The sequence below is a fragment of the Maniola hyperantus genome, chromosome 18 (assembly GCF_902806685.2).
Source record: "Maniola hyperantus chromosome 18, iAphHyp1.2, whole genome shotgun sequence".
NCBI lineage: Eukaryota > Metazoa > Arthropoda > Insecta > Lepidoptera > Nymphalidae > Maniola > Maniola hyperantus.
Window position 1 is genome coordinate 7,356,516 of NC_048553.1, and position 17,341 is coordinate 7,373,856.

The window sequence follows — 17,341 nt, forward strand, 5'->3', positions numbered from 1 at the left end:
AACATTTTGTACACTGAAACACCCTTTGACACAGAACTCGCCAGAGAGGTATTTATCATTCATGTAATTGAGCTTTGCTAATATTGTTTGATTTTGTATTATTGAAGATGACTCCTATATGTTCAGTACGATATTTTACATCTCTCCCACGTTGATAGAATTCGAGCCTCGAAATACATCACCAGTTAAATTAAAATTGACCTTAACTCTCTTAAGAGTTTTAATGCTCATGTTTGTTCATATATTTACAGTTAGCGCTCCAAGCGGAAACCTTATAAAATTAAAATCATTAATACTGAATAATTTTTCACAAATTAGATCTATTTTTTTCTGGCGCTCGAATTCTATCAACGTTTAGGGAGATATAAAGTGTCATACTTGGTCATACTAATCACACTAGTTAATATGGATGCTTACAATTTATAACTTAGCAATTCGATTAGCTGTATTAGTGCTAGATTATACAGATTTAAATACAGAAAGGTGTGAGACGGTTTTCATGGAGATTTTCAAATTACATTAATTACCTATTTACTTTTTTATAAATAAAAAGGTTATTAAATAAGGCACGCTTAATGCCAGCTGTAATAAAACAAGTAAGATTGCTTAGTTTATGTTTGTGTTATTTAAAAAGTGCCATGTGAAATATTTTTTATAGGAAATAGTTATGATTTTTAAACAGTAGTGCTCGTAAAACAAGTAGACTAATTTGAACACGAGGTATTTGACTGTGCATTGAACAAAAACAAAAATCTCTACTGGACTTGCGTATTACTTTGTCTATGATCTGCACGAACCGCCGTATTGCGATTTCAGATTGGACTAATTATTTTGCGATCACACGATGTCTGCTATTTTGCTAGTAAAATAGTTGCAATTTTCGGTTGCATAACAAGTGTGTACTATTTGTAATATTGTAAGTCGATTAATTTTGTTATTAATATCAAGAGAAGTCATTATGGTAAAAATTAATTACCGATACGATGACTGAGTGTCAGACCACACATATAAGGTGGACATAAAATAAGAAACAAAGTTGTTTTCTTGTTTTATAATAGTTTCTGGATAAAATGCTTGTGACACATCGACGAAATTATAAAGGTTTCACAGTTTTACTACGGATCCCTAAAAAACACACGTTTGCACTGGCAAAATTGCTGCTATATGTTATATAATAAATCATTTACTTTGTAAAATTATTATTTTACCCATATTTTACTTTTATGAGTTCATTCAATCTATCCAGTCTTCATTTCATTTAAATAAATTATTTACCAACTTTAAAAATACGTGGAGAGTTGAGAAGCTCGTCCTTTTGGAAGTCAGCTATGATTAAAGTGCAGAACGATGACTGAAGAAATTAGAAAGATTGAATGAACAAGAAAAAATCATTTGCCAATAAAGCAAGGCGCTTAGCTTAAACTATTGCTTGCATACAGCTGTCCCGCTCACGAGAGCTAAGCTTCATGGAGCGAGAGCGAAAGATACAGAGCTATATACGGTCCAAGGCGCACGACAGGGACAGCGATAGCGAGCTGGAGCACACGGCCAAGCGCAAGGGCAGCCGCGGCAAGCTGGCGGTGAGCCGGCACGGCTTTTTGTCTACGAGAATAGAGACTAGATTTTTTGAACTATTTGTACTTGCTCACACTAACTCATGGGTGCAGTGGAATGCGTGAATACTACAATGTTAAGCGCGCTGGGGCAGCGGTTCCCGATCCCCTTCGATAAGAGAGAGGGGGAGTTATAAGAGATATTAGTTTACGCGTTAAAAAGAGAGACGTTGTTTTTTAGGCTTCCGTACCTCAAAAGGAAAAAGAAATCCTTATAGAATCACTTCGTTGTCTGTCTGTCTGTCTGTCAAGAAACCTATAGGTACTGCCCGTTGACCTAGAATCAAATGATTTGGCAAGTAGGTAGGTCTTATAGCACACGTAAAGGGAAAAATCCGAAAAACCGTGAATTTGTTGATACATCACAAAAAAACTGTTCGTGAATAAATAATTTGTATTTTCAGTTTTCAAATAAGCTAATACGGAACCCTCCGTGCGCAAGTCTAACTCGCACTTGGTCAGTTTTTAAGTGACGCAAACTGTAGGTACATACATACATATTATATGTAGGTATTGAGTATTGACGTACGCCACCGCGCCCGCGCCTGCAATATGTATGCGAACACGCACTTGGAATCTTACTTCTCTCCTCTCTCCTCGTTTATTGTAATAGTTTCTCCGTATATTTTTATTGCACGAATCCCTCAAAGTGCACGGGACCTATTGAGATAAAAATTCCATTCCGAAAGCTCTAATGAAGTACCAAATTTTTTTAAATTACGAGTACAGCTTGCGCTTGACGATAATCATTTGGAGCACGCTTGCAAGCAGCGCAAACTTATGAATTAAATAGCTTTACCCGATGCTTGGTTGAGAATATCAGCATCGTTTAATAAGCCAGTGGATTTTACGTTAGAATATAAACTTGTAAAAAAAAATTGTATTGCACTCATGCGGTATAGCGCAGAAGCACCTATCACTTCAACGTCCTCCATAGTGAAAGAGGTTGAAACGTATGTTTGGAGAGTATGTTTTTATTGACTCCACACTATCGACGTTTGTTGGTGTGTTGGACAGTTGGACGACTGTGTGGAGCCGGCATAAATTCTAAAGCTTCTGTAACAAACATTTACTAAGTTGTTTCTATCAAGTTTCTATTCTCAAAGACTTACTTGGTACTTTGCCTTTCAATGTTAGCTTGCAGTAGTTTAATCTTCTATACTTGTTTGTTTATGTACAATTGTTTACTTGTGCGACTTTTTGTTCAGTAGTTAGATTTTCTACGGAATGTTGGTCGGATTGTTTGTACTTTAAAGGAACTTTACTACAGTTAAGTTGATGAAAAGATATTTTACGTTTGTGTGAGTGTTTGGAGTTAGTCGTACTTTGATGAAATCAAAACCTTACGAAGTCGCGACTTCGAATTCTGAATCTCTTAAGAGTAAAAAGAAACAGGTCAAGTCCGAGTCGGACTCGCACACGAAACACCAGACTTTTATGTAGACTGCGCCATCTATATGTGATTTAGTAAATTAATTTTATCGTGAACACATTTATTTTTTAAAGATGTAACGTAACTACAAATTCACTGTTTTCGGATTTTTTCCATTACTTGTGCTAAAGAACACCAAATTTCATGATTCTAGGTCAACGGGAAGTACCCAATAGGATTTCTTGACAGACACGACAGACAGACGGACAGACAGACAGACAACGAAGTGTTCCTATAAGGGTTCCTTTTTCCTTTTGAGGTATCATCATCACCATCATGATCAATCCATCTTGGTTTGGCCATAGTTTACCACGCTGGCCAAGTGCGGATCGGCAGACTTCATAAACCTTTGAGAACATTATGGAGAACTCCCAGACATGCAGGTTTCCTCACGATGTTTTACTTCACCGTTAAAGCGAGTGGTTAAAGTCGCGAGCATAAACTAGTTTATTTTTAATAACAGATATAATTTTAAATTTTGCATGATGGCATGGAAAGTGGAAACCCGATAAAAAAGTAAAACTATTCCTGTATTTTCTGTTGTTAAACTGGTGTTCCCATTTCTAACACATACATACGATAAATTAATTCAGTTGTGTGTTCTGTCATCTGTGTGTTCCTTATGCTAATAAAATAAAAGTGAGGCTCTAAGACGCAACGCACGCATGCAGAGTGGAGTGGAGCCGAGGCGCGGCGTATTTTTGAAAACTGATCTTTCTTCTTTCTTTCTTTGTTACTTCTTTACTTTAAAATAGCGGCGGCTGCGACTGACGATGCGCCGCTACGCGCTGCGCGCCCTTCGGCTCCTCAGTGTTTTGTTTTCATTATACTAGACCGAGCTCACTTGGTCACGTGACCCGCGGGGTGGTTACGTATCTCGCGACAGGCTTGCGACAGGCGTAAATCTTGCGATCATTGCTGTCAAACGTCCGGCAAGAGAGAGACAGCAATAGCCAAATGAACTGTCGTATTGCTACTGCTGTCGCGTTGCTGTCGCTACTGCAACGTTTTACGTAATCACCCCGCCGATATATATACCCATGGCATCGCGAGATGTCGGCCTCTCCGGATCCTCTTCGATCTCATAAGAGAAAGAGATAAGAGTGAATGCGATAGAAAGAGACTTTCTATCGTATTCTATTTATTGCATCATAAGACTAGTCCCTGTTTATTTAAACGTCTTTACTGAGTGAGCTTCTGTACTTTTAACGTTCTATTAAGTAAAAATACACTGCGTCGCGGCTCCACCTCACTCCGTAGGTATGCGTCGGACATTAGAGAAGATACAAGCATTATCACACAGTATAGAAATTAAGCCTAATACAACAAACAAAATCACAGCTTTATGACGACAAATAATTTAAACCTTATCCCATTGTATTAAGGACTATATTAGTGATAACTGGTAACATATTTTGCCTTATCACTTTTCTCAATTTCATTTCACGGTTAAGATTAGATTACTCTTTCGTACATTGAACGTTACGTGATGTGTTACATCAGTGCTCACTTGAGATGGAGGTAAATGTAACATTTTATATGATATTCTTATTGCTGTACCCCTGCATAATATTCATATTATTGTTTTATCGGTAAGCCCTATCTCTTGATTGTGATTAGACGGGTTTAGTATTGTGAATGCATGGATTGTGTAAGTTGTACAATTTATCTCTATTGAACTAAAGGATTTTGTGTTTAAAATTATTGATATTAATATTGGTTTTGAGTATGCGATCTTGGTAAGGATGAATGCACTAAAAATACTGTTATTTGTTTTCAACCTTATTTGATTCACGATGGCATTATTAGAGCGGATTAAATTACTTTCATCTACGATGATATTTAATCTCGTGATTTTTTCAATCTGTTAATCTTTCAATTCAATAAAACTAGATTAGGAAAACTAAACTCCCTCACCTGTTATTTTGTAAATAACTTCAGAGCTATAGAATTTCAGTGAGCGACTTCTTTTTTCAGGTGATACCTATACTACTTAGAATACTATTAGATATAGCGGACTTCAGTCTTTTGTGCCTTTAATATCTGGATTATTTGTACAGTTATACATATAGAGCGCGCAAAACAAGTACCTAGTCCAATCTGAAGTTGCAACATCGAATATCCTTAACATAGTCTGCTTTTGATTAAACTGTTTCGCGCAAACCCTGAGTCATAAAATGTATTTTTGTACAATGCTCAAACACAACCTTCGTATTCCGATTCGACTAAGTGTTTTGAGCGCTCTATATTAAACCCCTAAAATACTCTATGCACTCAGTGGCTGAGCTGGGAACGATTGAGAACGGGATTTTTTAATATCTAGTTAAGTGATGTTCTGCTTTTGTTCCAGTCGCCCCGACCTGGCTCTTGTTTGTTTCCTCTTTTATTACCCATTTACATTAGTTATGTGCCTAATACTACTTCTCGCGCTACTGTACCTATACATATTTTCCATGATACTTCTGTGACAAGTAATAAAGCAAGTGAGTATACGTATACTTACTCGTGTTTCTGTTGCGTTCGACGATGCGCGATGGAGCATCGAGCAATGCGAGTAGTAGTATCAGCATAAAATAGACAGGTAACAGAAGTGTGGTTTAAAACGAGGCACGATCACTCACACGAATACCCGTGCGATGGCAAGCTCAACCTATTCAGCATAGCTGATCATCTCATACAGAGGTTATTTGGCAACTTCCTTATCGTCGCACGCACATAATGTGTGCTTATGTAAGCAACTGTTTCATTATCATTATCAATTGATAGACGTCCACTGCTGGACATGATCTCTTGTAGCTACTTCTACGCGCCACGGTCTTGTATCGCCTAAGAAAACAAAGGCTGCCTGCAAGTAAATTTAATATCGTCTGTCCACCTTGTGGAGGGCTGTCAACGCTGCGCTTTCCGGTGCGAGGTCGTCATTCTAGCACCTTAGTACCCCAACGTCTATCGGTTTTTGAATTGTGCCCCGCTAATTGCCAATTCGGCATCATAATCCGTTGTGCTGTCGGTTACTACCCGGTTCTCTTACGCATCACATCATTTCTGATTTAATAATCACTCTCTACATTGTAGTTATGCTTGTGTAGTAGCTATGCTTGGAGTTTCTACATCGGCAGCTGAGAGCATCTGTGTGAGTGCGCCTAATATCGCGTGTTGTATTGAGTGGACCTTCTATAATCTGTTACCTCTCTATTTTTTAGTATCAGAGGCAATTTGAGTCACTAGATGCGATTGGATTCATAAAGTAAAACTATTTTGTTTGCGGTTACAGCAACGCAACTTGAAGCAGAAGTTTGCTGCGCTGCTGCGGCGGTTTCGCGTGCCCGAGGAGATGGGCGAGCGGGGCGCCACGCGCGACACGCACCACGCGCAGCGGGACATAGACGAACTGTTCCAGGTAAGAAAATGGCATTCTTTCAAAGGTTAACAGTAGTGTCCGTCCGAAACTTTGGCTACGGCCACTTTCGCCCCAAAAACCACCTTTGGCTACCACCAAACCAAATCACCACCTAGTCTTCGGCTTTGACCAAAATGGGCCGATGTTTTGGCCGAGCTTGAAGGTTTCTAGCAAGCGCTGAAATTGAACGAACTGTTAAGTGTTACGAATGCGCGAGCGCATCGGAAGAGGCGAAAGACGAAGTGGCTTATAGAAGCGCTTTACAGCCTGCTTATACATACAATAAAATCACACGTATCTTTGTTTTTAGGAGTTAGAATCGCTGTCATGCGGCGAAGGCGAGGACTCGGGGCCGGACCAGATGGACACCATCAGCATCGGCTCCACGCCCAAGCCGTCGCTGCGGCCCTTCTTTAGCAGCTCACGCAGCCTGGCCAACCAGGAGCATCATCGACATTCCAACGGTGCGTTGAATCACTATATAAATGTGGACAGCTTCTGAATACGTTGTCAAGAAGCTATATGAAACTTTGTGTTAAGGTGATCGCTTCACAAGAGATGACTGGTATAGAGCCAAGAAATAATATACCTACAATAGAAAATTTGACAACCTCCCTGGCGCAGTGTTGAGCGCTTATTAGATGAGTTCGATTCCCGGCAGGGGAAGTTTGGAATTCTATAATTTCTTCATTTTCTCTGGTCTGGTCTGTTGGGAGGCGTCGACCATAGCTAGTTGCCACCCTACCGGTAAAGCCGTGCCGCCAAGCGGTTTAGCGTTCCGGTACGATGCCGAGGGGTATGGGTTTAATAACAACTGCCATACCCTTTTCATACCACTTCATCTTAGACTGCAACATCACTTACCACCTGGTGAGATTGCGGTCAAGGGCTAACTTGTATCTGAATAATAAAATCTAATCACGGTTCAAGTAATTTACAAACAACTTGTACAATAATCTAATACATAGTTGTAAACACACAATTTAACATGCGGAGATTGTATTTAAATTTATTCCAAATCAAATATGTAGAACCATTCGTTTGTTTTTATTTTACAACTGACATTGTTTGTTTAATCAATTTTAATGAACTCGATAATATTTTCTTTCTATTTACAAGCAACATTGTTAATTAATTTAGTTAAGTCGATTTGAAAGTTAAATTAATTAATTCATTGAACTTAACTTGAACAAAACAATCAATTTAAATATTACATTTAGAATCGTTTTTATAGTTTGTAGTTATTATTGTAATAGTAAATATGTACTTAAATCTGCATTTGTTGATCCGAATAAAAAAGTAAAACCCATACTAATATTATAAATGCGAAAGTGTGTCTGTTTGTCTGTCTGTCTTTCTGTCTGTGTGTCTGTCTGTCTGTCTGCTAGCTTTTCACGGCCCAAGTTTTTTTCGATTTTGATGAAATTTGGTACAGAGTTATTTTACATCCCGGGGAAGGACGTAGGCTTTTTATTCCGGAAAATGAAAGAGTTCCCTCGGGATTTTTAAAAAACCTTAATTCATGTGGACGAAATCGCGGGTGTCATCTAGTTAATAATAGTTCTTAAAATATAGGAATTACATGACTTCAAATTGCTGCTTTTGAGTGCTGCCTTGGAAAATAAAATTAATAACATGTTTGGCTGCCTTTTGTGTTTCGTGTGTGATTTAATAAACCAACATAATATCTTTATTACTGAGCATCATCGTATACTAATGCTCTAGATTAGTATAGTGTGGCTTATTTTGTTTTGCCTAGTGTAATAAGAAACATCATACCATGATATGTATTTGCATTTCATGTGAGTGTACACAGTTCATCAGTATGGGTCGACGCATACCTATGGAGTGGAGTTGTGCCAAGGCACAACGTATTTTTAACAACAACTTAAACTCAACTTTATGTACTTTCACATACGTTTGAAATTGGCGTAATGAACACAACACGGAGGAGACCCAAAGGGCGCGTGAGGCGCTTTTGACCCCAATGAGGTCCACGCCGCATGGCACCGCTGCTATGCCAAAGTAAATAAAGCTTAGTTTAGGTTGTTACCAAAAACTACGCTGCGTCTCGACTCCGCTCCACTCTGCAGCTGATGTGCGTTGTGCCTAAATGTTTTGGTTACTTAGCGTTTTTTAATGTTCCCATTGCTCTCACAAATATGAAATTCAAGTGTTAAAATATTATTTTGTCTTGATACTGTAAGCCTAGGAACTCACTAGCGATTTTTTGTCACAGTGACAAAATTTTACATAATATTTTACACGGAGATTTTGTTGTTATGGCGGTTGCGCACTTGTCCGATCCGAATCCGTGAAAATTTGTTCCGAAGTAGTCATAGAACTATTTGTAAGGTAGCTTACGCACTAGATACGACTTCCGTCATCCGGTTTCTCTCCGTCATCCATGAGAATACCTCGGGTATGCCTCTGATTGAAATCGGACATATTATAACGTAAATAACGTAAGCTTGGATTTGAATCAGAGATCGAATTAGTGCGTAAGCAATATCCGAATTCGGTCCGAATTTTTTATATCCGTATTTTCACGGATTCGGATCGGATGAGTACGTAACCGCTCTTCGGTACCTACTTCATTTTAAATATATTTTGATCAGATGAGATATAATATAGTATAAGTGTACACGAGAGCAATAGTTTTATCGTTTGTTTGTTAATGTTTTGTTTTGTACTGCTGTGTGAATAGTTTAGTGCATGTGCGGGCCGGGCGGAGTGTTCTACACAATGAAAACACACTTTATACATTAAACATTACAGCAAAATTATCCCTTAGTTACACTTATATAAAAAAAGTTTATTCAGGTTGAGTTAAACTTAAATTATTACATATAACGAGATAGTTACAGTCTTACACGAAATGAAATTATTAAAACTTATGCGTTTTGTTTTTGGTAGTACGTGTGACTTGAATAGCTTGATTTGATTATGTGCAGTAGCCGGCAAGAAATATTGTATACATTGACCATTAAGATTTCGGCTTTGTAGAACGTAGTTTCTGTTACTCATACCTATGTGACGTTTTGTCGGTCTCAACGACAGAGAGGTGTCGCTCTATGAAACCGCTCACTCTTTCTAAAGGTCGATTTATAATATTTCCTGCCGGTAACCGTAGTAGATATTACATAGGATGTAGATAGATAGATAGATGTAGTAGATAGGAAACAAGTTCATAGTTTTTAAATGTTGTTTTTGAGAATATTATGTTGAGTAAATATGCAGTTGAAATTGAAATTGTAACATTAATTAATTAGAAATAATGTTATTGAACGAAATGAATAACATATCCTTTTCATTGAATATGTCTTTGGAATATTTATTATAGTTTTAACCAGACAAAATAGTAAGTAAAAGTTTATTCAATTTGTATGTTTCGCTGCACATCATTACTAATAATATTATTATCAAACATTACATTTATAACTTTTGTAACGGACTGGCACATATTCCATTCGTACTGAGCACCTGACAGAAACTACACATTGAACTGCTATCTGGCGATTTTGTCAGAAAAAGCCAAGTTCATGATGAGTTAGGGCTTTTCATTTACCATACTCACGTCAGAAATGGTATCACATCACACGAACACGTAATCGTCCCATGAGAAACTCCACCGTTTCTGAGAAACTAATGTAAAGATTTTACTTTAGAAAATAGCATCAACGTGTAAATTACATTTACAATGCAATTAGATAGAATATTCCTTTCAATTCCGCGAAAACCCACCTGTACCAGTGCTTGTGATATTGATTAAAATAAAAAAAAGCAAAGTTAAAATTAATGTAGCAAAAAGTAATAATTTCAAAAATTGATAAATCACTGAAGAAACAAAAATTTCACCAAATGCAAATTATTTAAAAATAGCAATAATGCCCATCTCTAATTTGTAGCGTGCGGTTCCGTCATTTTTGCCGGCTAGGGGTTAGTTTTTTTTTAATCGTTTAGAATGATATTGCGGTGTAGTTTCTTACGTGACGTCATATACCCTCCCCGCCCTCCCCCCGGCCCGCTCAGTAACGGCCCCCGCATGCGCAGTGTCGCGGCACGCCAGCCTCGCGTCCACCGCAGAGCTGCGCCCGCGCGACCGCCCCGCTGCATCTTTCACAGGTATTAAATACGTTTGATGGCTTACCTACTATATCACACCCCTAGATCAAAACTGTTTCAACTCAAAAAATATTTTTACCTACTATATCACACCCCTAGATCAAAACTGTTTCAACTCAAAAAATATTTTTTCTAGATAACTAAGAAAACTGATTTGTGTTAATAATCTACAAGTCGATAGCTGATTAGCTATCGCCACAAACCTTTGGCCAAAGCCAAAGTTTTGTTAACTCTCGAAGTTCAGTTCATTGGCCAAAAATTTTTTTTTTTAAAGTTTATATACTACCCACCCATCCACCTCCCGTCGTATCATCTATTGCACTCACGCGCATTCATAACAGATCTTCCAAGCACAGCGCAGCTAGAAATCGTTTGCTTCAGCCATAACTTCGGCCCATTTGGACTAACAAAATGCAAAATGCTCAAAACAGAAACCATTTTGTGTAAAGCTTATTTCACACTACGACGATATAAATTATATTATACTCCGGTCAATATTGCCGTTCCCAACATTCGTACCAATTTTTACTCAGTTTGAAATAAGCTTAATATCTGAATAAGAAACTAACCGCAATCATAATATTTATAGCAAGCTTTTGTCTGTATATCTTTTGTTTTTAGTTATTTTATAAAGCTTCTCGTTTTTTCAGCTTCGCATAAACTATAGACTGTTTTTTGTTTGACTAAAACTAATAGATATTTTCGTTTTAAATAAATAAATATACCTACCTACATAATATTTTTATTAGGGATAAAAGCGACACAGTAAATACACGATAAGAGCAATTAAAACAACAAACAGAGATCACACAACAATTTTGAAATACTACATCTTTTAACTGAGAAGAACAAGATGAAAATGACGGTCCTCTTCCCAGCTAAAACTCACAGTACTACAAACCGAAAATGTATGGGGTAATATTTCTTCTTATGTCATCTAGTGCCATCCCCCAACGGAGGTTGGCAATCATTAAAGCAAACTTTAAAGGATTTTGCTGACTACTGCCCTAAACAGTGACAGCTTGATCTCATGTTCAACCACTGGCGAAAGTTCTTAAGCCTGGTTGTTCGTCTACAATCAAATCTACGTTTGCCTTGTATACTAACTAATAGGCTAAATTAAGCAGGTCATATTTTGAATTGCGCATTATATGGGCAAGAAGATATTCAAACTTTCTCCGTTGCACACATTTGAGTGTTTATATTTACTCGGTGTTAATATTGACTCGAGGGGGTAATATTTACTTATGTTATAATTCTAATGTTCAATTAACAGAGTCAGAAGCCATCCGCAGCTCGGCAGGCGACGAGCGCGGAAGCGAAGGCAATAGCGACGGGGATGCTACTCTTGACGCGCAAGTCTCTGGCGCCTCGGTTTCCAGCTCCCCTCCCAATGAAACCAAGGTAAACGCTAAGGTATTATGATTTATGTCCATATCAAATTATATAGAATTATTAATAGTTTGTAACAATGGTTTTCATAAGGACACAAGCGGCACAAAACCGTGGAGTTTACAAATTCCAGTTTTGTCCAGCAGTGGGCGTCACGTTCATCAGTTGAGAAGACATGGATGATAAGAGGTCGGGACTACCCAAGTCAGTTTGATATAAGATTGTGACGTTCAGTAATTTCCAGTTGCTATTGGGTCAAAAACCTTTTCTATTTTTAAAAAAATATTTAAAAAAAAAAGAGGTCGTAAAGAGGGAATTTACGATTTATGTTACATAGATATAAAGTACGATGTGCTATGGCTTAGTGGATTGATACAAGAAGCACGTATGACGATTTTTTTGTCAGTTTTGAGTTAAAGTCATCTCAGACTATACATTTTGATTTGTTACGAATAATGTATGTGTTAATATCTGAAATTCGTTTTAAAAATCCATACTATAATATTATAAATGTGAAAGTGTGTCTTTCTGTTTGTCTGTCTGCTAGCCTTTCGCGGTCTATCCATTCAACCGATTTTGAGGAAATTTGGTACAGAGATAGCTTGCATCCTGGGGAAGGACATCCCGGAAAATCAATGAGTTCTTATGGAATTTTTAAAACCCTAAATCCTTGCGGACGAAGTCGCGGGCATCATCTAGTATTACATAATTCAAGAGTCTCACATGATGAAAACACTATTTTTAACAACTTTTAGGCTAGGCAATATAATGAACTATGACCGCGTCTTACGTAGGTACTTATTGTAGTAAGTACCATCAAACAAATGATGAAATATTTTATGTAATAGGAGGACAAGAGATCAAGGCTGTTTCGAAGCGCAACCAGCGGCGGTAACTTAACCCCTGCGGCAGCGGCGCGGAAGAAAAATTCGCTTGTCATTGGCACTGAGAGGCCGCTTTCAGCACACGACTTACCTGCACAGAGTCCTACTGCGCTTGAGGTAAGATATCTGAACATATACTTTAAATCTTTGTACTATTCATTTTAGTAGATAAGGTACCTACCTACCGTCCAATCAATCATCATCAACCAGAGTTTGGCCATAGTTCACCCCCTGGTCAAGAGCGGATTGGCGCATTTCACACACCTTTCAGAACATTATGGAGGACTCTTAGTGGTCAGGCATGCAGGTATTCTCACGGTGTTTTTCTTCACCGTTAAATCAAGTGATGATGAAAACGCACATAACTCTCCAAAAAGTTAGAGGTGCAAGTCAATGTTTTCTTTCAGCCTCGTCGCACAATGTTAGAGCAAGTGAGCCGTATCCTCGGCGAGGAAGGGCCGGTGCCGGAATGCGTGGCGGTGGCTCCGAGCAGTATGGCGCGAGTGTTCCAAGCGCTGGCAGTGCCCGTGGTGCTGGCGCCTCCGGGAGTCACTCCCGATGTTCGTCCGCTCTTGCACGCGCTGTTGGCTCGAGCTGCTAAGCAGTAAGTTATCCTGATTCTGTACTGGTTGTTAGCTTATGGTGGCGAACTTGAAAAAATTTACTCGGAATGTGTACACAACTCATTTTACAGGTTACTGTATAGTTCGCTACAAGTCGAGATCGCAATGGGGGTATGTAAACTGTATGAGGCGGGGGGACGCCCCGCTTTATACAGTTTACAGTAGCCGGCAAGAAATATTGTACATCGACAACATCGACCTTTGGGATGAGATTTCGGCTTTGTAGAGCGTGGTCTCTGTCACTCATACCTATGTGATGTTTTGTCGGTCTTAACGATAGAGACAACGCTCTACGAAACCGCTATCTCTTTCTAAAGGTCGATGTACAGTACACGGCATAAAATAATGTACATCGTCCTTTAGAATGACATTTCGCGTTTGTAGTCTCTGGCACTCATACCTATATGACGTTTTGTCGGTTACAACGACAGAGACAATGTAATCCGTTATCTCCTTCTAAAGATCGATGTACATCGATGAGCAAGGCGCTTACGCATCGCGTCACAGCACAAATGCGTTTGAAACTTTAAGGGGCTTTAAGAACGTGACGTTGTCTCCACTAGGGGTGTCCGGCGCAGCGTGCGCGTGTGCGTGTGCGGCGGCGAGGCGGCGGCCGCGGCGGCGCTGCGCGCGCACGCCGAGCTGTCCGCGCGGCGCCACGACGCGCCCGCCCTGCGCTTCTATATCGTGCCCATTGGTAACTATTACTTTGAACTGCATATTGTCCGTTCATCATAACTTGACGCGTGGAGTAATATTATGTTGGCACCATTGCTGTTTCTTTATGCCTTAGAATTATTGTGTGATTTGCAATGGTGCCTTTTTTCGCATTATACTTAAAAGACTGTCATCGTCACTTGCGCAATCCTCGACGAAATGCTAATAATTGTGTTGATGTTAGATATGACTATTGAATGTATTTTAGGACCAAACACAGTATCCAGGTGGTTGGGAGCGTCGGATAACGCGTACGCAGCGCTGTTTTGCGGCGAGGCGTGGGCGTCATTGTGCGAAAGAGCGGCGGATCCTGGCATGCCAGACATCGCAGAAATGTCCTCAAGGGTCGCTAGGTAACGTTTTCAATGTTATTTATCATAATTTTCCCACAAATTCACTCTTTCTCATTGTCAAGACACCTCGAATCGAAAATAACGGGCTGAGGGGCCGCGCGGAGAAGGTGGGGCATTAAGGCTGCTTGTCCACTGGTGCGGAGCGGAGCGGAGATGTCTATAGTTAACTAATCAGTTTTGTCAGATGACGGAATAAAATTATCACGTCATGTACCGACAATCTGATTGGTTTGCTCAACACATCTCCGCTCCGCTCTGCACCAGTGGACAGGCAGTCTTACACTATCAATATACCGTATCGTGATTCATGCCAACATAGTACACATCGATAGGATACATGCCAATATTGTAGCGATACTAACAATACCGTCAATTTTGTCTCGTTATAGATCGTGTTACGCGTGCTAATAGTGTAACAGGTGGAAATGTTTAATTAAGCTCGAGCTTTAACTTTATGGCTAGGATATTTTCAATGACATTGAAAATATCCTAGCCATAAAGTAATATAATAATAGAATAAAAATAATATAATTAATTATTAATTATATTATTTTTCATTATCATACTTTTATTCTCTAGGTACCTGAACAGTATTGGTCCAGTCAACAACATACCGATTGGTGAAGCGATGGTAGCGTACCGAGAGAAATCAGGGGACGAAGATTCCAGTCAGACTTTCGTACCTTTTGTTGCTGTAAGTGCGTTCCTTTTATTTTACTCTTTCATTCAATAGGGGAAGCATTGTAAAAGTGTAAATTATGTTTGCGGAGTTTGTTACATTAATTTAGCACATGCGTATGCACACACAATTGTTATTCGTAGACACACTTACAGGCTTCTAATCTCTATTTAGACGTGCTTATATATAGAAAGCTTGATTCTTCAAAGCTACTCAAGTTACGTATTGTCGATTTCATTCAAGCGCAGGGCTTGAACACACAACGAACTTACTACTTTTCATCCCGAAAAATCAAAGAGTTTTCATGGGATTTAAAAAACCTAAATCCACGCGGACGAAATTGCAGGCACCATCTCTCCATTATCATCGTCAATCGATAGATGTCCACTGCTGGACATAGGTCTCGAGCAGCTCTCTGCAACTCGTTTTATGTCGTCGGTCCACTCTGTAGTGGGAGATCTGCCTACGTTTATCGGTTTTATAGAAACGAAATAAAGAATAATATTGTGTGTTCAGGAGGTGAGAGTCGGTTGCGGAGAGGGCGGGCCGTCGTCACTGGAGCTAGAGGACGGAGGGTCCCCGCCCGCGCGGCCCTCGCCGCCCGCCACGCCCGCGCCCGCGCCTGATCTCGCGCCGCCGCTCGCGCTGGCGCGCACCGAGCCGCTTGAGCTGCAGCTGGACTATTGGCTGGTGAGTATATCCTGCAGGAGTTGTGTGAAAAAGATGGAATAGGCTCGAAGATGTATACTAGATGTGTAGAGGAGAGGAGGTGAAGAGTCGGTTGCAAAGAAGACAAAGCTTGGAGAACGGCAGCTCCCCGCCCGCGCCCGCACCCGAACTCGCGCCTGGCCTGTCACCTAGCTGCTGGAGCTGCTACTGGATTATTGGCTGTTGAGTTTGACTTGTATACAAGCTATTTGGCCTTTGGATATTACAGAGCAGGGTTGTAAGTTGTAACAGATGCCTATCGGTATCTGCGGAGCATTCGCGTTAATATCAGCAATCAGCATCCTTACCATCATATTTTTTCTGATATTGTCTCTAGTCTATAATCACAAATAAAAATTTAAAACATATGCAAAATGCTCCAAAAATGGGGTATCGACTAGAAACATTTTAGTCAGATTCATGTTAATTCCGGCAGGTGGGAGCTCGCTGCGCGGACGGCGGCGGCGGCGCGGAGGGCGGCGGCAAGGTGACGCTGAAGGGCTCGTTCCGCGCGCTGCTGGTCACGCGCCACAACCACCACCTCTGCATCACCTACCTCACCAAGGAGAAGAAGCAGAAAAGTAAGACATATTTTTATTACTACAATTAATACGTTTGCTCGTAATGTGACTCTTATGACGTCTTTTGCCACCTAATAAATCGAAAAAGTAATAGTCTATACGTATTGTAGAATAGGAGGGCAGATTATGAGTTTGTTTTCTTGTTGTTGCAAAATTAATGTACTCATATTTTTCTAGTAATGAGGCTGGGTAAGAAGAAAGAGAAGAGCGGTGAGACTGAACCGGGTCGCGCACAAAGCGTGGAAGGAGTCGCTCGACTCATATGCTCCGTCAAAGGATCGCACAGTGCGCCGCTCAAAGGTAAATAAACATTTTATAACAATAACAACAGTTTCGGTCAATTAATGATAAATGCAGTGCACCCTATATCATTACGGTAGGTAAATCAAAATAAAGGCTTTAATTGCAAAAAATATTATCAGCTGAAATTTTATTGCTTGAACCTTTATCTCTAACCCCAGGGGCTGGGGGGTCTCTGATAGCCTTAATTCGAAATGGCGACTAAATATACTACACTACCTATTGCGAATTTAAGTGGGAATGTTTTTCTCGCTTGGTTATTATTTTCAACTTTTTAACAAATATGTTTTTTAACAAAGTTGTTAATTCGATTATCAACTAGTCTTAACAATTTTAACGAGCGAGCGATATCTTTCGAAATAAACGGAAAAACGGCAATTTATCTTTCACAATCTTATTTTTGACATACAGATAGCTATTATGACAGTAGTAGACATCCGCTAATAAAGGATTTCTGAAAATTCAACCCCTATGGGGTAAAATAGGGGCTTGTTTGTGTAGTCCATGCGGATGAAATTGCGGGCATAAGCTAGT

At 39.6% G+C, this 17,341-nt stretch overlaps 1 protein-coding gene across 6 annotated transcripts in view; it reads left to right on the top strand.

The window, feature by feature from the left end:
• Positions 1–17,341, top strand: part of KrT95D (phosphofurin acidic cluster sorting protein KrT95D) — a 114,896-nt gene that overhangs the window by 92,104 nt on the left and 5,451 nt on the right. Inside the window, exons 6-18 of one of the 6 annotated variants that reach the window (XM_069504726.1) lie at positions 1,440–1,580; positions 6,320–6,445; positions 6,756–6,909; positions 10,499–10,570; positions 11,847–11,986; positions 12,811–12,963; positions 13,254–13,450; positions 14,033–14,166; positions 14,395–14,539; positions 15,119–15,233; positions 15,735–15,908; positions 16,363–16,507; positions 16,685–16,807. In XM_069504726.1, the coding sequence (XP_069360827.1) occupies positions 1,440–1,580; positions 6,320–6,445; positions 6,756–6,909; positions 10,499–10,570; positions 11,847–11,986; positions 12,811–12,963; positions 13,254–13,450; positions 14,033–14,166; positions 14,395–14,539; positions 15,119–15,233; positions 15,735–15,908; positions 16,363–16,507; positions 16,685–16,807 (1,819 nt within the window). The remainder of the gene's footprint in view (positions 1–1,439; positions 1,581–6,319; positions 6,446–6,755; positions 6,910–10,498; positions 10,571–11,846; positions 11,987–12,810; positions 12,964–13,253; positions 13,451–14,032; positions 14,167–14,394; positions 14,540–15,118; positions 15,234–15,734; positions 15,909–16,362; positions 16,508–16,684; positions 16,808–17,341) is intronic. The other 5 variants (XM_034977892.2, XM_069504727.1, XM_069504728.1 and 2 more) reach the window with 5 other exon arrangements.